We start from the raw sequence: 20,386 nt of genomic DNA on the forward strand, positions 1-20,386 counted from the left end.
TGGATTTGAAGTATACAATCCTGAACTATTTCTCCAGGAAGAGATGCTGCACAAATTTCCCCACTTCATAATCATCTGAACATATGCATTAAGGAAGAAAGCTGGCAGAGGTGCAAGAGCTAAAACATCTAGTTGTCTTACTTGCTTTTCTCCCTCTTCCTTTTAACTGACCAACTTCAGTCGAGAAACATTCATTTTCAAAGACAGAGACTAGCCAGGAATATTAAAATACATAATTAAAAAAAAAAAAAACCCTATGATGAAAATAAATGTTTTGTTCACTTTGTATTACTGATACATTGCTATTTTCAATGCAAATAAGTTTAATTATTTCTTTTGCAGCATGTCCCAATGGAGTCAAGTTCAACAACTGGAAATAAAGTTTTTAGAACAAGTTGACCAGTTCTATGATGATAACTTTCCCATGGAAATCCGGCATCTGCTGGCACAATGGATAGAAAGCCAAGATTGGTAAGGAATACATTTGCTCCCTCTCTTAATATTTCCCATCATGAGCAGTTTTTATCTTATCTGTCAGATTTTAGGGTACTCATTTGTGAACCGTGCAGGCATCTACATTCCAAGAATAGTATTCTGCTGTTCATGGATTTATCTTGTTGAGTTAGCATTACACTTCATCTATTTAAGAGATTCAGTATCAGTAAATTCCTGTTAAAACTGCAACGTTATTTTCAACTTCTTAAATAACAATTTCCTTTGAACCTATTTTATATACAATGGTCATGCTTACACCAACAGAATCACTAAATTACTGTGCTTTTTTCCTAAGAAACTACCACATATTACGTGAAACACAAAGGAGTATTGTTGAAAATTGCAATTGCATGTTTTGAAATAATGATTTTAATGAAAAGCAACAAATATAAAGTTAAATATAAATATAATATTCAATTATAACATTTCTAGCTTGGATACTTTTTCTTAGAGCACAGATTTCTATTCCTTATAACTTCGAATTTAAGGAACATCTGAAGGGGAGTTCTTATTTGAACTTAATCCTAAGCAAAATCCGATTAAAATGATCTAAGAACAAAAAGATGTTGTACTGCAGGGCATGGTTTAGTAGGAAATATTGGTGATAGGTGGATGGTTGGACTGGATGATCTGGGAGACCTTTTCCAACCTTGGTAGTTCTATGATTCTGCGAAAATAATGGCACTAGATTTTTCACAGAAAAACATAATGCAAGTCAGTTTTCAATGGAAATGTTACCCCTTTACCTCCTGTAGCACAGAATTATTCCTTTTATCCAAATCACATTTAAAGCTGGACATAGAGTTCTACGGAACAAGCCAGCAATTTGCAGGAATTGTTATCTAAAAGGTAAATTTATACAGAAATTTAGATCAAATTCAATCAATAGTTATCTCAAGAAAATTCAGAACTAAGTACCAAAAAATGTTTATACTAATAGCAGCAGGAAGAGATGTCTCAATTTGGGAAGCTAAATCCACAAGTCTAGGAGAACTATTGAAAAAAAAAATCAACTAATTAATATGACAATTTTCCTTGAAGGTTATAGCATGCAGTGGGGCTGTGGAAACATGGGAATCATTAAAATCTCCTTTTTGCCAGATTTAGCAGGTATATCTCAAACATGTATTCACCATTCAGGGAACAAGGAGAGAGTAACCTTAGGACAAGGAGGCCATCCAGTCCAAAGACTACCTTCCTCTATCCTGCTCACTAGTGTTACTGCCCTTCATGTAACAAGCTGTTCCATAAATAGCAGAACTAGTAAAGCCTGTTTCCATGTTATTTGCATTCTCTGTCCCCTACATACCCTTCACCAGTAGCTTCAGAGTCTTCTCGTATCCCCATATAGTTTGGCTGGGCAAAGGCTCATCTGGTGCCTGGTGTGAAGATATATATCCGCTGACTGGCCATCTGGCTGTTGCCTCCTGGAGCAAGTTATTACTGCCATTTTCCTCAGTGGAGGCACTAATTTGGATTCCTCTCCTCTACCAACCTGCCAGTTTTCTGGGAAATTTGTACAGATACAGTATTTTTTGGACTTTGAGCCCACTGTCAACTTTGGCTGAAAGCGGGCAGCAACTTGAGAAACTATGTCTGTGTGACTGACAGAGAGAGAGGGACTCTGGCTCACACTGTGCACAAGCCTCATTTCCTTCAGGGAGTGGGCTAAACGTGTTTAAATATTCACAGAAACTGAGACTGGAAATCTCTGATTGTCTCCACTCTGGATGAGGCCATAGTGTGCTGAATATAAATTCAGGGATCATAAAATCAATTATTTACATAGCTCTACATGATACATTTAAATCGAGCTTCTTACTGCCTTTATTTCTCAATGGATTGTAAATTTCTGTACAGATAGTTTGGCACTTACGACATTTTAAAAATGTTTCTCGTTCATCTGTTCTCAAGGGAGGCTGCATCCAACAACGAAGCAATGGCAACCATCCTTTTACAGAACCTCCTAATACAAGTGGATGAACAGCTAGACCGGGTTTCACAAGAGAAGAACCTTCTCTTGATACACAACCTGAAAAGAATCAGAAAGCTGCTTCAGGTATGTTGTTCTTCCAGATAACCAATTGCACACTCTGCCTGGCTTCCAAGGGCAACGCCTGACCTCTGCTAACACAGCTTGTTCCTGTGCACAGCTCAGAGCTTCCCTATTCCCTTTTCCAGGCAGCTATGGGAAGAACAAGCCTCCAATAAGAGGCTATCAGTAACCATGTGGAAAAATAATCCACATTTTTAATTCACGTTACTGAGATACAACGATGTTGTGACCTCTTGGCTCAGCGCATACCTACGTCTTATTCAGCTCTTAAAAACAGGTTGATACAGTGCTCATAGATGTCAATGTTTGTTACAAGTGTGATTAACAACTTTCCAGACACACACACACACATATTTAAATACGATTAGCTGTGACAGTCTTTGGGAAAACATCATGTATTTTGGCCTTAGCAAAACAGCACCCTGAAAAAGGAACCGCATTTGCTATTTTGTTCTTAGCTGTGATTACTTGTTATGAATTGCCTAAAGGATTTTCCTTTAGGCTTCTGAAAAAGTGATATTTACTTTGATTGGTTGAATGTTCCTCTAGTAATTGTTTATTTAAGGCAAGAATTCTCAGAGTTCCACTTCATTAGTCATCTACTTCCTGACATCTATTTGTCTTCTGCATAAAATAGATACACATCTGAGTTGAACAAAAGTTTGGGGATTTTTCTCTCCTTTCGTGGTGTTTTCCATAAGTACTTTAGTGAAAACTGTATCATTTACAAAATCATTTTCTTAATTTTATATGAATTCATTGATCTGGAACATCTTCATACTACTGTGTCAATTATTTTGGTGCCACTGTGGCTGCATGTCTTTCTATTCTATGTCTGTAATGTTGGCCCCCTTAAAAAAGCAACGCCGCTATCACTTTTCCTTCCAGTGTTATGCAAGAAGTTATGCATATAATTTTAAATCAAAGCTCTTTTATTGCTTTTTTTGTTTGTTTTATGGTTTGAGTAGCAGCACTAACCCTCATTTCAGCACAGTTCAAACAACTTAACTGCTTTTGGAATGGAGAGCTGAAAGGTCATTGCTGTGATCTCCTTCATGGTCACTTGGACACTTTGCCACAGTACGGTTGAGCCAGAGCTCCACCACTTTATGTGTTTCCTCACAGAAGCATATATGTACAAAGAGCACTGAAAAAAGCAGTTGTATTCCTAGCTCAACAGGTTGTACATTTCTGACTCTGCCTTCACAACGTGCATATGCACATGGATTGTATGTATGTACTTCCATGCTCTACCAAAGTAAAGAATCTCACTGCTCCTTCTTTTCCTCGCGCCATTTATTTTACTCTAAACTTAAGTTGGCTAACTTGAGTTGGCCACTTTGTGTCCTCTGTGAAATTCAGGACACTGAGATGACGCATCAGCCTAGAGTGCATACACAGTAGTTGACCTAGCAGCTGGTGTGAACACGGCCAGAGTGAAACCCAAGTCCTGCAGGCCCTGATTAACAAGCTTCCTCAGGCAGTGAATTCTCTGCTCCACAAAGGTTTGCAGGTTGACAGTCTAAAGCAACACAAAACTCCTGAGGGAACACCAGAGATGCTGGAATTGCACTGCTTATTAAAAAGGACTTTCACCTTGGGGTCTGCAGTAAAATATTTCCAATAGAACCAAAAACACAACAGCTCTATTACTAATAAGCTGACCTTTCTCTGTTCTAGCAAGACAACAAATAACGTCTATTCAGATTAAAAGCCACTCATTCAGTTTCAAAATACACATGCAAACCACCAGACACCAAACAGCACACTTTCACTATTAGAGCTTTTCCTGGTTTCTTATAACCTTTAACTCTATAATTCACAGCCTTATTATTATTTCCAAAACAATTTCTGTAGCTTGGAGTAGAACAAGGCTCTTACTGAATCTGTATCACATATATTCTGTACAGTTGTTTAAGACATTACATTCTGATTTCTAGAACATAAATGATACTTGTTTCCTCAGCCCAAGTATGCAGTGTGTGTTCTTTGTAGGTGCACCTGATTTTTCTGAATGTATCTGAGGAGTTTGGAGGTATTTGGCTCCCCACCCAAAGCTAGTGCACTCGCAGATACAAAACTCTCATAATTTGAGCTAGCTTGTGACTGCTTCATGAGATAATACCAGAAAAGGTGACTGAAGCGTATAGTGCCTTGCCATAAATCCTTTTGTTTCTGAAATGCTAGTGAGAGAAAAGGCATGCTGCAAAACTAGAGACTGTTCGCTAGCTTTGACTGGCTCCCTGAATTAATAGTGGAAGCTACATTGGTAAACATCTTTTCATTCTTGGTGACTCTATGAACAGTCTTGGTTTGGTTTTCTCTGAAGGTTAGTTACACCACGATCCCACCTTTCTGTTTGCTCTCTAGAACAAGCACTTCTTTGAAATTTCACAGTTCACTCCTCTTCCTTCCCTCCTCTATACCACACACAGACGTGCAGACACTTGCAGACACACAAAAATGTTCAACCTCAATATGTGACCTGAATGCGTTGTTTGTTTACTATTTTGAGCCAATTATATATGGCTTGTCAAGCCAGATAATGCTGGAAACTAGCATACGGAACACAAAGCTGAGCTGTGGTATAGGTCACTAAATGCTACAGCGACAACAATAAAATAATTATAAATACAGAACACTCATAGCACAGTCTGCAAATCTGGACAAAAGACAAAGTGTAGGACTACTGCTTAATTAGTCATACAATTAAGTCATTTGTGATGGCCAGCCTTAGAAGAGGAAGCAATAGCCACTTGACAAATGGCTTGTGCAGCTGCTTCCCAGGCAGCGCAGGCTCAAGATTCCTCGTGCTGTTATGCCTACTCGTTTCCAATAGCACAGCTGAGCACTCTCTGTTTGAAAGCTTCCACTCTGATTCCTTTCTATTATCAGGAAGAGAAAAAGTTCTGTGCTCCACCTGAAATATCTGTATGCAGATGTCTTCATTATTCCATGGGATTAAGGAAGGAAGTAGGGAAAAGAGAGAGACCTTGCCTGCCTGATATTTGCAATATAAATCCATTATCAATCTCAGGAGCTGCAAAATGCAAAGAGCAGAACTGTCAGCAGAAAGACAGCCTAGCACCCTTGTTTTTAGGTCACCGAGACCACCCCTATTTTTCTGCCACCACAGAAATAATAATGGAGCATGACATTTCTGCTCAGACTGCTGAAATTTCCAGAATTACCTTGATGTAAAAAGAAATGTTGACCAGGAAACGTACAATGTGAAAAAGTTGTAAGTACTTCAAGGCAACTTAGCTAAGTTAACTCTCAGTAATTTGCTTCTCTATCCATTTCTTTCTCTTTCAAAATGGTACATCTTAACATTATGCACGTATTTTACTAAAAAGGATCAGTGCTTTAGGTTAAAATCCCTTGTATTCTTATATTACTATTACTCCTCTAGCCAGTAAATTGGATTCATTTTTACAGCAGATTGGCCTTTTGTTGTGATGCTTTTCAGTGGATGACAGCAGAGCACAGCTGCTTGCTAAGGTTAAATTCTATGTCCCTCCTCCTACAAAAGTCCTGCTCCTGTGAGCAGCAGCTCTATAAAGGGATGAGGAGAGCATATGTTTGGACGGAAGAAGCTCTGCCTATGACTCTTTCTCCTGTTTAAAGCCTAGATGAAGAAAAGCAAAGCAGATTAGTCACAAGGACATGGTTTGTGCTGTTGCCATGACAGCAGAATGTAAAGGGCAGATGTTAAGCTCCAAAGAGCTGCCTATCACTTCTAGAACAAAATTTAAAATGCAACAGTCTGCAAGACCTTAGCCCATAAACAATTATATCCTGGCTTGCTGAAGAATTTCTTGCAAATAACTGTGCCTGTCCCTGAAGCGAGCTTCTTCAAAACATGCAAATAGATTCGGTGCACAATAGAGACTGGCAAAATTACTTGTTTAGGACAGAAGCTGCCCACATTCCTCCCTCATAGGCTAAAATCCTTGATTGGTAAGAGCAGTGTGGCTGCAGGGATCCTGCAAGGCTGCAAATAGACTGAGGATCTAAGACAGACGTGGCTCTGCCCATGCCCCACCTGCCCTTGTAGGAACAGTCTCCAAGTTATCTAGAGATTTTTCATCTTAGATATCCTTGCACCCTTGCTTCTTCCCTTACCAGAGCTGGAAATTTGGCTTGGCTTGGCTGCCTGAGCCATTCCTGAGGAACCAGAAACTTCGCCAGCAGTGTGTTCAGGTGGCCAAGAAAGCCAATGGCATCCTGGTTTGTATCAGAAGTAGTGTAGTCATTAGGAAAAGGGATGCAATTGTCCCTCTGCGCTTAGCTCTGGTAAGGCAGCACCTTGAGTTCTTTGTTCAGTTTTGGGCCCTTCAATACAATAAAGACATGGAAGCCCTGGAATGCATTCAGAGAAGGGCAAGGAAGTTGGTGAGGGATTCGGAGCATAAGCCTTATGAGGAACAGCTGAGGGAGCTGGGATTATTCAGTCTGGACAAGAGAAGGCTCAAGGGAGACCTTATCACTCTCTACAACTGCCTGAAAGGAGGTTGTGGTGAGGTGGAGGTCAGCCTCTCTCCAAAGTAACAGTGATAGTATGAGACGGAATGGCCTCAAGTGGTGCCAGGGGAGGTTCAGGTTGGCTATTAGGAAAAATTTCTCCTCAGAAAGAGTGGTCAGGCACTGGAACAGCCTGCCCATAGAGGTGATGGATGCACCATCCCTGGAGGTTTTCAAGAACCGTGTAGATGTGGCACTGAGGGACATGGTTCAGTGGCCACTGTGGTGATGGGTTGATGGTAGGACTGGATGACCTTAGTGATCTTCTCCAACCTTAATGATTCTATAATTCAGAGACAGAGATGGGCTGTGCAGTGCAATGGGCGTATGACAACAACACCAGGAAAAAGCAGGAATTCCCAGAATCATCCCACTCATAATCACAGCTCATCTTTATGCTCTAGTCTCATGATAACTCTTGAAAGCAATCCCTTCTCACTAACAGCAACATACATCTGTGTCACAAAATTGTTTATGATATTCAGGGGAAAATCAGATTATATAAATCTCTTATAAAAGTGAAATAACCGATTTCAGGGACAGGAAGAATAGCTTCTTCTCTCATTTACCACTGAAGCCTGAGTTAATGAGGGTATGTTGTGCTCTGGGGAACATTTTGCCATAAAAGATGTATATTCATGACATTTATTTAACAGCCACAGCAGATTCTCAGGTGTCTGTGATCTGCACATGCTCACCAGCCCTGCTAGAGCCTGAGATGAGGTGAAGGCAGGCAGAGGGCAACCTGCCTAGGTAACCACAACGGTGTGCACACCTTCAGCAGCCTGGGGAATCCTTGCAAAGAGAGAGATCAAGGATTCACCAGATCTGCTGATTCACACCAATTGTACCAACATGAGCTGTTGGAAACAGATTTCAACTGTGGAGCTGGGAAATAATAGTTTGGTTCTTCCATCTACACAGCACTACATTTTTATGAAATTATCTGCAACAGTATCTTAATCTACCTCCTGTCCTCTTAACCACAGCATGTTAACATCATGGCATTTCATTTTATATTAAACTTACCCTAATTCTAAGCAGCACAAACAGCATCTTGCTTTCCACACTGTTAAAACAGGGATGTGGTAGCATGTTCTTGCTTCTGCTTCAGTTTCTCAGTCATACTGCATGGCTTGTTTCTATCTGTAATGAGAATCAAACATCTTTGAGCATCTCCAGACACAAACTAAGTATGGAGATGTTTATTTCAGTTCAGGTAACTGTTAACACAAGTTTCTATATCAGAAAGGAGAAGGATGAGGAATCCTAACATTGTTTGTTTTGGACCATCAAAGAAAACTAACCAAAATAAAAAAGAAAAAAGAAAAAAAGAAAAGCATTTGATCCGAGATAGGATATTCCAATTAGTACTTAACAAATATTTCTAATAATCACTATACTGAGAAACAGTTGCAAAGAATGGAAACGTAGCCATTGATGTTTAGGTTGCAATTTCCTGTTAAAGCTAAAAATGGGGTGAGAATGGAACATAGAGAAAGTTCATAATGTACCACAGAAAAAAAAAACAAAACAAAAAAAACCCACAACATGTAAAATATTATTTACATGTGTTTAGTACTCATGCAACCTGATACATCAACAAAGCAATGAATTTTATCTAATACCATCCCAACTGGCTTTTCAAATTACCGTCTTGCCATCAGCATGTTTTCAAGCTTAATCATTAAAGCTGTTTACAAAATAATTTGGCGTGGAAGTGGGGAACCTTGAACACAATCTGCAGACCGAATGCTAACCAGCCAACACTCTGCCATCACTGATTGCAGGCTAGCAGCTGCATGGCAGCTAATGAGGATTTTTTAACAAAGGATTCCAATGCATGGCTGCAAAAAGGTTATTCCTAGAAGTAAAATATTTTGGAGTTACTCGTCCTTATTTCAGGAATGCCGCTGTAATAACTTACAAACATTTCAGTTTGTTTTCGTAGAACGAATAAGAGTTGGCTTATGTACAGATGCTTAAAAATCAAGAAAATAAACGAAGCCTTTTGCACTCCTTGCTTGCTCCAAGGGCCCAGCTGCAGACAGAGATCTGCCTGGGAGGTTAGCTAATGGGGCTCCAGGCTTTGTGTCCAAATGACAGGAAAAAAAACAAAAATCAGATGTCCTCCGCTATTTGCCCTCTTCTGCAGGGAAAATGGTGTGAAATGTGGTTTGAAACACATCTCATTTGACTAAGAAGCATTGCTACGTTATTCATTCCCTGGGGCAGCACAGTTGCACTGTGTGATGATGAGATCTACAACAGTGCATTTTCTGCAGCTGTATCTCACCCACTACCTGCTGACAAGCCTACTGCTCCTATAGACCACCCCGGGCTCTTTTTTTTGTGTTGAGAGGAACCCAGTGGAGTTTAGGGGCAAACCAGAGTATGGAATAAAAGACCTCTGCCTTCACAGCTTATCCCAGCTCTGTTCTGGTGACATGTGCTCCCAAGAATGTTTATGCTCTTCTGGAAGTTATGTACTGTATTATATGAGTAAAGCAGAAACACAGCACTGCAGGTTTACGATTTAGGGCTTCCCACATTCAGAGGAGTTGTCTAAAAGATTGAGTCTGCCTTTAAGATTCTCCTAGGTATTTTGAAAGCGGGAGGGGAAATCTAAATATAAGAATCGAAGAAGAGCAGTCACAGGTACTTCCTCTTAAAGACCTAAATAGAACAGAGCCATCTTTTTGGTAGAAAAAGAATTTTAGTAAGAACAGAACCTGCTGAGATGCAGGGTTTAAGAAAAAAACAAACAAACAAAAAAAAAACCCAACCAAACGCTCTTCACCAAAGAAGATAAAGAAGAGTCAGTCCTTGCAGTACACTGAGAGAGGTGTTCTGCCTGCCTGCACAAACAGGGACAATAAATCAAGGCAAAAATGACAATTATTTTGTTTTGTTTTCATTACATGGAAGATGAGATACTTGCTTATCTAGAGACATGCTGAATATCCAGCTTGATAGAACGAGGGTGTCACAAGAAAGCAACGAGGAAGGCAACGTATTCTTTCTTGACATTGTAATCCTGTTCCCTGCCTGTGTCCCAGCTCCCTTCCATCAAATATTCACTCAACATCAACACATCAGTAGTTGTCATAGTTAACAGTTCCATGCTGCCAATAAAGATTTTATTGCACACGCCTGAAGGGCATACAGTTGGGTTTTCCAAGCAGAACCAACATGAAATAGCTAGCGCTGATGGTTTTTACAGTAAAAAAATGCATTTTGTCAGAATTAAAAAGCATTTAAAACCTACTCAAGCCATTTTAAGGTCACCTTGAAAAGCAGGCAAAAGTTCAGGTTTTTTAAAGGTTAAACACCATCCTCGTATGCTAGAGGTAGTAAGCAACAGCCAAACCCTTCTAATCACATCACTGAAACACAGAAAACAGGATATTCTGTAGTGCATATAAGGAAGTACTCATTTATAGATATGCATGGTATAGAGACCTTTGGCTGTCAATATCACTGAGGTTGGGAGTGATCGTATTTGTGATGGAGATACCCAGGGGAAATTACACAACATTGTTGGGGGAAATTATTAAATGTGGGGGTGGGGAAGCAGAGTAAGCAAGAGAGCCAGTCTCTGGTGGTATAGATTTCTTAATTCTTCCCAGGAAAAGCAGTACATTTCCAACAGTAAAATTGACAGCTCTTTGTACCAGCGCACGTACTTTGCAGTTCCATAAGAAGCATTTTGAAGTTTCTCCACGATCTTATAACTTAAGGGAATCAGAGTCCTGCATTTCCCCAGCCACTGAGGAGGATCTGAAAACATACCAGACAACTCAGGCTGTTTTAAAATTCGCCTAACATGTTTGAATGCTGCACACTATAACATATCCATCTTTTGTGCAGAAATGCCTTTTTGGTTCTCTTCATAATTTGGTAAGATACCTTCTCAGCAGATGCCTCTGAGGTGCAGACAGTGCACTGGGGGCAGTGGTAGGAGGGATTTCTCCCCAGAAAACGTCATCAGCATTCAGAGAAATGTTCTTCTGTTCAGAATGAAAGTTTTACTCCCTATTTGTTTAAATTTATCTTCATGGTGGTACTCATTGAAAGTAAAATTCTCCAAATAAGACCAATTGTTGTTTGCTGTAAACCACAGCACAGAAGACCTCTCCAAAACAGAAATTTTCTTTTTCCTCTCTTCTAAGACCAATGGAATTGCTGCTATAGTAGCAGATTTGAATAACATTTCCTTTTGAAACTTCAGATGAAAAGTGAACCACCATCTTCTCTTTGTTGGCATTTATAAGAAGATGATTCTAAGTTTTCCCCTCTCTCTCTGCATATATATGTACATATATATACACATATATAAGTACATTAATAAAACAGTCCTGCATAACTGCAGAATCAATATCCCTTATCCTTTCCAGCTGCCAATGCTTTTGTTGCACCAGCTCAAGCTTGCTTTCTTTGGTTAGCTTTTCTCTATTTCCCAACTTATACCACTTCTTCAATGATAAGAAATCATTTCCAAGTTGTCATTTGGAAGCCAAGTTCAACTTGAGCAAATCCCACTCAAAATCAAATCCCACTCTCAAACAAAGACAAAATGGAAGCACAGAAGAGCGAAAGCTTACAGTGAACTGATAGTACTGGCTGGCAGAGTTTGAAGTGTAATTTTCTTTGAGAAATATAAAACATGGGGAGAAAAAAAAAAAACAGTGATTATTTTGACATTCAAGGACATTAGCTATTGTTACTTTTAGTAATTACAGCCATTTAATACGTTGTAACTCTTAAGATATGTTATAATTTGTTTACTCATATCAATTTCTTATCTTGAAGTTACAAGCCATCTGCTAGAAGTACTGCAGAAGAGGTGGGGCACTGGAATAGGTTGCCCAGGGAGGTGATGGAGTCACCATCCTTGGAGATGTTGTACTGAGGGACATGGGTTAGTGGGAAATATTGTAATAGGTGGATGGTTGGACTGGATGAACTTAGAGGCCTTTTCTAACCTTGGTGATCCTATGATTCTGTTCACATTGCACAAATACCACAGTCCTAGGTGAGCATGACAGACTGGCCGTGGCACGCTGCTCTGCAGCTGCCCACAGCTTGCTGTGCGCTTTCATTTGTGTGCCTTTCTGGCCCATTGCCCTCCTTTGGTCACAAGCACGTGAATTCAGACCACAGCAGTGCAGAGCATCATTCCAGCCTTCAGTTGGTGGGGGGTTACAGCCTTGACAGCTCTCTGTCGGTCTGCTCTGTGCCTGCTGGAAGAGCAAAACGAATCAAGCAGAATCGAACAAGTGCCAGGTAGTCCTGAGTAAAGAGAAACATTACAGGCCCAACTGATTACTAGGGCTGTCTGAGTTACAAAAGGGGAAAAAATAGTTAATTTCCACTTCAACTCCTGATTCAGATGGTTTTCCCTTACTGAAACAAAGAGAAAGAGAGACAGAGAGAGCTTTTACATGTTTTGCATATGAACAGTATCTAGAAATGTTAGGAAAGTCCCCGATACCTGGCATTCATCTGTGGGGGATTTTAAAACATCCCAATGTCAAGAGGCTTTAGAAAGCCTTTTCTGTGTAGGTGTGTCCTCCAGCTCCAAGAGATTTCTATTTCATTTTGATTTAGTTACAGGGTCTGTTTGAATCTTTCTTGTTACACAGCAAAGACAAAAGAATCCTCAAGGTCTCCATGGGGGTTGTTTGGGCCAAAATTTCGTTACTGATCTCTGCAGCCAGTTTTGATTTTTCAAGTTTCCCTCCTTACACTCAGAGCTTCAAATAGAATCTCAGGCTCAGCCTAGAGTAACACAGTTCTGTCATGCTCTTTGGAACTCCATACTGCAATCCAACACTGGTGTCCAGGCTTCTGCATCCAGAAGTTCCTCAGGAACCCAAAGACCTCCCTTGCAGGATTGTGTCTTTATATTAAAACACTTTCTAGGTGTTATCAAATTTTACCAAATTCTGTTAGACAGCAGTTAGCTGGAAATAAACACTTCTCACTTCAGTTAGTCTGCAGAGATACCACTGCATATTAAGCTCCTCATATATTAGCCATCTATGAGGAAGGCAGGACACTGTTTTACCAGCCAAAAAATAAGAGCAATACTTAGAAGTCATCAGACCAACAAATACATGCATCAGTGGATTTACACTAGTTACAGATTTCTCACCACAACTCTCATCCCAAGCCTTATTACAAAAAATGCTTTTTTCTCAAGTCAAAGTGCTAACAACGAGGCTTAGCAACGCAAGCTACTGTAGCTGAAGCCAGCCAAATGCTCCTGACTAAGCACGTCCTCATCCTTAACAATCAACTCATGTTTTGCTGAGCAGTTTCAGCCCATTGAGGGGTAGAAAACCCCTCAGTGCCAACAGCTGCAGCTAATTAATTACCCAACTGGTTTTCTACCATCCAGAACTGCTTTTCCACAAATCAAAGCAGGCACAGCCCTCAGACTACTTTGGGTGTACATTGATGGCCACGTGGGACAAGCACTTTATTCATCCCTCTTCTGGGATGAATTCAAAAACCCCAGAAACATCGCAAAGCTTATTTTCATTGCCAACAATGCCATGACAGTCAAAGCTGCCCTAGAAGGGAACACTTTGTACATCACTCATTCAGCTCTAAGAGTCCTGTGTCTATCACCTCATCTCCACCTGAAATGAGACTATAGCTAAGTGTGGTATTTAATACCGAGCAACTTGAAGCCTCTGCAATTAAAATTATCATTTTTGTGCAATATTCTTTTACCTTGCAATGGAAGTCAAAACACGTCATGAAATCATGCAAAAGCACCTGGGACATCATCTGGTTCTATCTAGTGAAAATTGCTAGAAACATAGGCCTGCTGTCACAGCAATCGATAGGTGCTCAGAAAGTGTGCTCATATTTCTATCAGCTGTGTTCACATACTCGGTTTCTATTGGAGCAATTGGTATGAGATAACAAGGTAAAATGCAACCATTGGTTTAAGTATACATAAACCTATCAAGTCAAATTCACAGAAAGCAAAAGTAAATGTGACTAAAAACTATTCAAAAAGAGGAGGAAAAAGGAACAAGGCTAAAAGAGGAAATTGTACAGGAAGAGAAAATAATTGGATTAATGAAAAAAGGGTACATGAATACTGAATGAAGGGCACCTGAGTGAAAGAGACATGAAACTTGAATGAAAGGCACGAAGGATATTGAGAAACGCTGAGCAAATACACCACCATGAAAGATGCTGCTTGAATTATCAGGCTTTCCTACTTGGTAAATACAGCACAAACCAGTGTTTTTCACATGGCACCCATTTATCTGTCAAACATCAGCAATTCTGCACCTTCCTAAAGATGGTGTAAAAAACAGACAAAATTTTAACTCTTTGGCTTGGGCCAAAGCTCTGCTGCTGCTTCCTTCCTTATTTGTTGAAGGAGATAAATTGTTCATAGACTAAAATTAAGTCTTCTGCTTTCTGCTGAGGATGCCTTTCTGACTGCATCATTACTACGCTGGTATGATTTTAGTCTTTTCTTGGCCGAAATGATCCATGCTAACAGCAACATCCTATTGAAAATGGAAAACATGATAAAAACTTGCATAGAAAAGACGGACAGGAACGCTCTATCAAATACCAGAGGTGCAATTTGATCATCAAATTATGTGCATCTCAGAGTTACATCTTTGTATTCTCTGTAGGACACTTCCAAGAGTATTTTATGACCGTGGCACTAACTGATGCTGCACTGTGAAGCTGAAGCAACACTAGCAAAGGTCAAGAACATCGGGAGAGTCTTTTTCACCCACATAGAGCTCAGAGACAGGGAAACCACATTGTTTGTGATTTCCAGTGGGAAATCCTGAATTCTCAATTTTTAAAAGTTCTGTTTATTTGTGTTTGCAGGGGAAATACCATGGTAATCCCATGCATATAGCAGTGATCATCTCAAACTGCTTAAGAGAAGAAAGAAGAATATTGGCTGCAGCCAGCATGCCCGTGCAGGTAATGAATTACATTTCCCTAATTTACACCACGTTAATCTGCCCACGTGCTTTTAGGACCAAATCCTGTCCTCTCATTATGAATTCCACTAGAGTGACTTATGTACACTGGGGGGTTGCCAAATGTTACCCTTTAAACTCGTGTTTGTACTTCATTAGTGGCTCTGCTGCTGCAAACATTGTTAGAAGTGACTTCGATGTCACAGCTAATCTTCAAAGACTTTAATCTGTGGGAAAGACTTTAAAGAGATTATTCTTTGCAAAACAGATGTGTACATATTAAATTATGCATTGTGCTAATTCATATGAATTATGCAACACAAAAGACATTCCATCTTACATGTTACACTGATTGTTTGCATGTTACTTGAAGGAAGAAATTTTAAAACCACATTCACAACCGTTTTGTGGAAATGGTTATATGGTTAAAACACAGACAGAATATCATTCAAGGCAACTTTGTTCTTTTAATAACCTGCGGATGCAATACGTATTTTTATATGAGTACTGTGATACTCGTCTTTTCTTTTAGAAATCTAATTGTCTGTGTTTCAGATACCTTTAGTTTACTAGACATTTGATATCTGCAGTACACCCAAGCCCTTTCACCTTTTGGATTTCCAAGTTAAAGAAGAATGCTTTTGAGATCTGTGGTGCTAAAGAGATTGAGCTGTTCATACCAGTCCTCAGCCAGGAGAACATAGGGTTATGAACTCCCTGCCTGTGCTAGAACTTGCCATATCATCAATAACGCTTGGCGTTACTCATCCAAGCATTACCTGCTCAATGTGTTCCAGGGACCACTGGAAAAGTCTTTGCAGAACTCCGTGGTTTCAGAGAGACAAAGAAATGTGGAGCACAAAGTGTCAGCCATTAAGAACAGCGCCCAGGTATTTTGTTGTCCTGTTTCCTATCTGCACAACCACGAGCTATGATTTTCATAGACACATCTCAGCTATCGTTAAGCACCAACACCTTGTGTCGCTCCATTTATTCATTATCCCTTTATTCTCCCAAGTTAACTACTCAATATGGATTCTCAGATCAGCTTTTGCAGCAGCTTTGGGTTCAGTGCAAGAGTTACCTAGTTTAAAGCTGTCACACTCATTGCTATGCAAGTTACAAGTGGATCACTGAGTGCAGTAAGAACATACCTACTGCTTCTAAATAGATGTGAGGTTCAATAAACATACTTCTGCAATTCCATCTCCTTTAGTTGGGTCAGAAGTAGCTAGACTTTCCGACCTTTGAGTCACGTGCGTATCAAGATTTCTGTAAAGCCAAATACTGCATGACATAATTATACGTTTTGGAAGCATGAGGGGAGAAGAACGCTGTGAGCTGATGGTAACAATTCTCCAGAAGCTTGTCATACCACTGCAGAGTAGATTAGGACTGAGCCCTATAGCTAAGTCTCGTATAATAGGCTGCAGAAGTTCACAGAATAATTTCCTGTTCATTTCAAGGCAGGATAAGGATTCAGACTACCTGTAGCCTACTTAGGATCCCAGCACCTCTTCTAGTTTCATAGCAGACTTGATGTAGAAATTATAGTAGAAATACTCGTGCATATGCTGTCCACGAACAACGCTTCAGGCATACTAGAAAGAGGTCCTACTAGCATTCTCTCATAAGCATCTCCCTACACAGAGATGAAACCCTTAAAAGGATAAAGCTAGCTTTAGAAGTTGTGGTACTAGATCTCTATCAACGTTACAGATAAGAGCTGCAAAGCAACAGCAGACAGATCTGCAACTCAGCAGCCAACCACGCTGCTGCTCCACCCTGTGTCTAGCAAGCACCTATGAGGAAAAGTGCAGCCACCCCTGAAAGACCAGGGAAAATGAGAATGATTTCCAGGTACAAGGGTTTTTTAATAGGTAATTAAATTGAACACAGAAATCAGCCAGCTCCTTGTGTACGTAATTTCATACCTTGCACACATAATTTAAATGTTAAAAAGAAAAAAAAAAAGAAGAAAACAGAAATATTAACTCTGTGTGTTCTAATTTAGCAAAAGAACACTTTTATTTTCCTAGACACTGAGCTTGCATATCTCAGAGAACTAAAAAGCATTGTTCACAAGTCGTTGGCAGAATCAAGGCTTCCTATAAACAGCACAGAAAAAGACTTTCGAAGCAAACCAGATTATTTCCTACAGATTTATTTTCCTTCCCTCGATATATCTTTTTAATCACCTTTGTATGTTGTACAGATACAACACCTTCTAAACTTTTTGCTGTAGCTATGAAAACTAACCCCTGCAAAAAGCCAAAGCAGTAAAGCTGCATCACTCCCTTACCAAAATTGCCAAGTATTCCTCTGAAAAATAAAGTCCCTGAACCCTGCTGCTCTCTTTGCTGCTCAAACCTTTCTGACTTTGCAAAATTATGCACTTGCTTTAAGGCTATACAAAGTCAGTTCAGTTATCGGTGTAACATTTTACGTGTTCAGACGGCAGAAAAGGAGAATTCTATGTTATGCCTTTCTCCATTACAAAGTAAGTTCCTTTTTATGCCACTGTGAACACCGAAGTAATTTCTTGCTTTCCTCTCCCCTGGGAAAGATGACTGACCAAGATGTCAAATACTTGGAAGACTTGCAAGAAGAATTTGACTTCAGGTATAAAACAATACAAAGTTTAGGTAAGTGCTTTTGTAATCGTTTTTAGATTCACTAGGAAAAAAGTGATTACACAACTAAAATCCAGCCTCAGTTTTTTTCCAGGCATTATTGAGGTAATATATGTAAGCATAAAAATAGATTTTTAGTTTGTATAAAACTACAGTCTGAGACATAATGACTCTCATGGAGTTAAAAGGGCAAACATGATCTCAGTGTTCAAGTGCAGTTATTTTCTGAAGATAAGGGGCACAACACAATGAGAAGAGCTGTCTTAATTTGAAGAACTTATTTTTCCTTCTCCTTGTGGTTGACTCGGCCCTTCCTCAGCACAGTGTGGAAGAGCATCTTATTTCCCAGGGTACTGTTTTAGCCTCTAACTTGGCTGTCTGTTCTTTTTTGACCACAGTGATGATAATCAACTGGTAAGCACTCTGAATGCATGTTTGACTTACGGTGGTTAAGATTTGCACACTGCAACAGCACTTGCCTGATCTCTTTCAGAAAAGAAATTGAGGTCCACTCGTGTCTACTCAGATACCTTCCTAGTACCTCCCTTTGAACATGCAGAGATAGCTGGGGCTTGAAATGCCTGGGTTCTTAAACACATTACTTGTGCGTTTAAGGCTGGATATGGCTAGACAATTGGAAGAGATCAAATTGCTGTGGTTTAATGAGGTGTTGGTCATCAGGTCAAGAACAATTATTGACCAAACAGGTGATTGAAACCTGCCCAATTTGTGAAATCAAACATGCTTACATAGATGACTTTCAGGGCTTATAATTTCACTTTGCCAACAATTGCTGCACACCAGCTTGAAGTACTTTAAGACACGTATGTGAGCAACTGTAGTGGCTGAGCAGAGAGTCGAGCACCCACCTCCCTCTCTCTCAAACTACATACTCTGATGTAATGAGATGTCAATCCACAACTCAGCAGAGACACAGTTGGCACCAATTTCTTTTGTGAAGGTAGCATGAGTGACAGAAGTGCAAAAGGTGGGGGATGAGCCAAGTATGAGTGTACATGTGGTGAGCTGGGGGAAGCTTGAAGCTAATGCATGATCCAGGGAAGGAAAAAAATTACAGAAAGGGGGAAGTACCAGCGTTTGGTACTCCTGGCTGCTAAAATCCCCGTGGTGGTGAACATTTTATCTGTTTCAAACACGTAACCTTGATGCATGTCAACCAGACACATAATTCACTTGGAGCCCAAAGAGCTTTACATGCTGACACCATGAGCATGTGTCAATAGTACACAGATCAATCAGTGATCCAAGCCAGATGTATATATCACTATGCACACAAGAAATATAGAGATTCCTATTTATGAGCCATGCCTTTTTTTACCTTTTTCCTGCTCCAAACGCATGCACACACTTCAAGAACGGCATCATAAAAGCATAGCTTAAGTTTGTATGCAAATGGACCTATTCAAGGGAAATGTGCCATTATGTAATCTGCTGATGCCTGCAGTTTATGTTTTTCCCTAGTTCCTCCTGCAGTCAGGTTGTGGTTCCCCCCCACGTCTCCCATAAACACACACACAAACCCCCACGCCCACATCTGCACCGAATTAACTGAGTGATTTTTTCACCCCTGGCAGAGCAGAACGACAAAAACAGCGCCCTCATTAAACAGGAAATGTTGGCGTTGCAGGCAATGCTCAATACGTTAGACTACAAGAGAAAGGTTAGTGACATCCTTTGTCGGCTGTGGGTCATTTGCTTTCTCCCTTTATTCCCACACCAAATACTCAAATGCTACTTGTGCCTTCCTGAATTCTCTCATCTTAGAAGAGCAGGCAAACAGCATGTGAGTTACCAATACACCAAAGGCTTTGTGTTTGTGTGGGTGATCTTGGCGAGCAGTTAAGAAACCAGCAATTAAGCAGAAGCTTAATTAGGGCTATGATTCCGCTCACCTTAGACAAGAGGAGCACTTCTGCACTGCACTGAAAGGATAGCTTAGTTGGCAGTCTAGAGCTTTTACAGGAAATAAAAGTTATCCCAAGTAAACGTGATCTAGTAATTGCAAAACCAAACAAACAAATGCACAGATACTACCTAGCTTGGTTTAGCAAAAGAGACATGTGACTACGAGCACTTCTTGACCATTCCTTTACCAGTACAGAAAGCCACGTGTTCAGACACACGTACCTTCCACTGTTAAAAGCAAGTCAAATGTACAAACAAAAAAAATCCTGTGAATTGGACATGATGCAAAACAGAAGAAGGATTTTATGACCTTGACAGTGCTTCTAAATGTCAACTGCTTGGAGGTGTTATGCCCACTATGAATACAACCTCCCCTCCCAACCCCTAAAGAGAAATTTTACTGAGGAAGAACTCATTGATATTCAGGATTAGCTTTACATGGTGAGTAATCCAGTCACCTCTGGGCTAAAGAGACAAAAGTGGTGGGACTAAATACAGATGTTTCCAAAATCATACAAAAAATGTGATCAGCACTTTGTGATAATGGCTGGATGTTGTAGCCGTGCCCTGTGGTCAGTCCATGACAGCTATCCCATGTTACAGGAAGTGCTAAGTAAAATAGGCCGTGTCATCCACGAAATTGATATGCTCATGAGCAACATGCTGACCGAGGAACTGCTGGACTGGAAGAGACGGCAGCAGATTGCATGCATCGGGGGTCCCCTCCACGGGGGGCTCGATCAGCTCCAGAACTGGTAAACCTGCACTGAGCTTATGTT

General features: G+C 40.2%; 1 protein-coding gene across 1 annotated transcript in view; it reads left to right on the top strand.

The window, feature by feature from the left end:
• Positions 1-343: 343 nt before the first annotated feature.
• Positions 344-20,386, top strand: part of STAT4 (signal transducer and activator of transcription 4) — a gene marked incomplete at both ends in the record, with an annotated part of 34,942 nt that continues 14,899 nt past the window's right edge. The window contains 7 exons of the mRNA XM_079539106.1: positions 344-471; positions 2,410-2,554; positions 14,951-15,049; positions 15,846-15,938; positions 17,615-17,693; positions 19,277-19,362; positions 20,211-20,362. Of these exons, the coding sequence (XP_079395232.1) occupies positions 344-471; positions 2,410-2,554; positions 14,951-15,049; positions 15,846-15,938; positions 17,615-17,693; positions 19,277-19,362; positions 20,211-20,362 (782 nt within the window). The remainder of the gene's footprint in view (positions 472-2,409; positions 2,555-14,950; positions 15,050-15,845; positions 15,939-17,614; positions 17,694-19,276; positions 19,363-20,210; positions 20,363-20,386) is intronic.

The sequence above is a fragment of the Tetrao urogallus genome (assembly GCF_951394365.1).
Source record: "Tetrao urogallus genome assembly, chromosome: 8".
Classification (NCBI taxonomy): Eukaryota; Metazoa; Chordata; class Aves; order Galliformes; family Phasianidae; genus Tetrao; species Tetrao urogallus.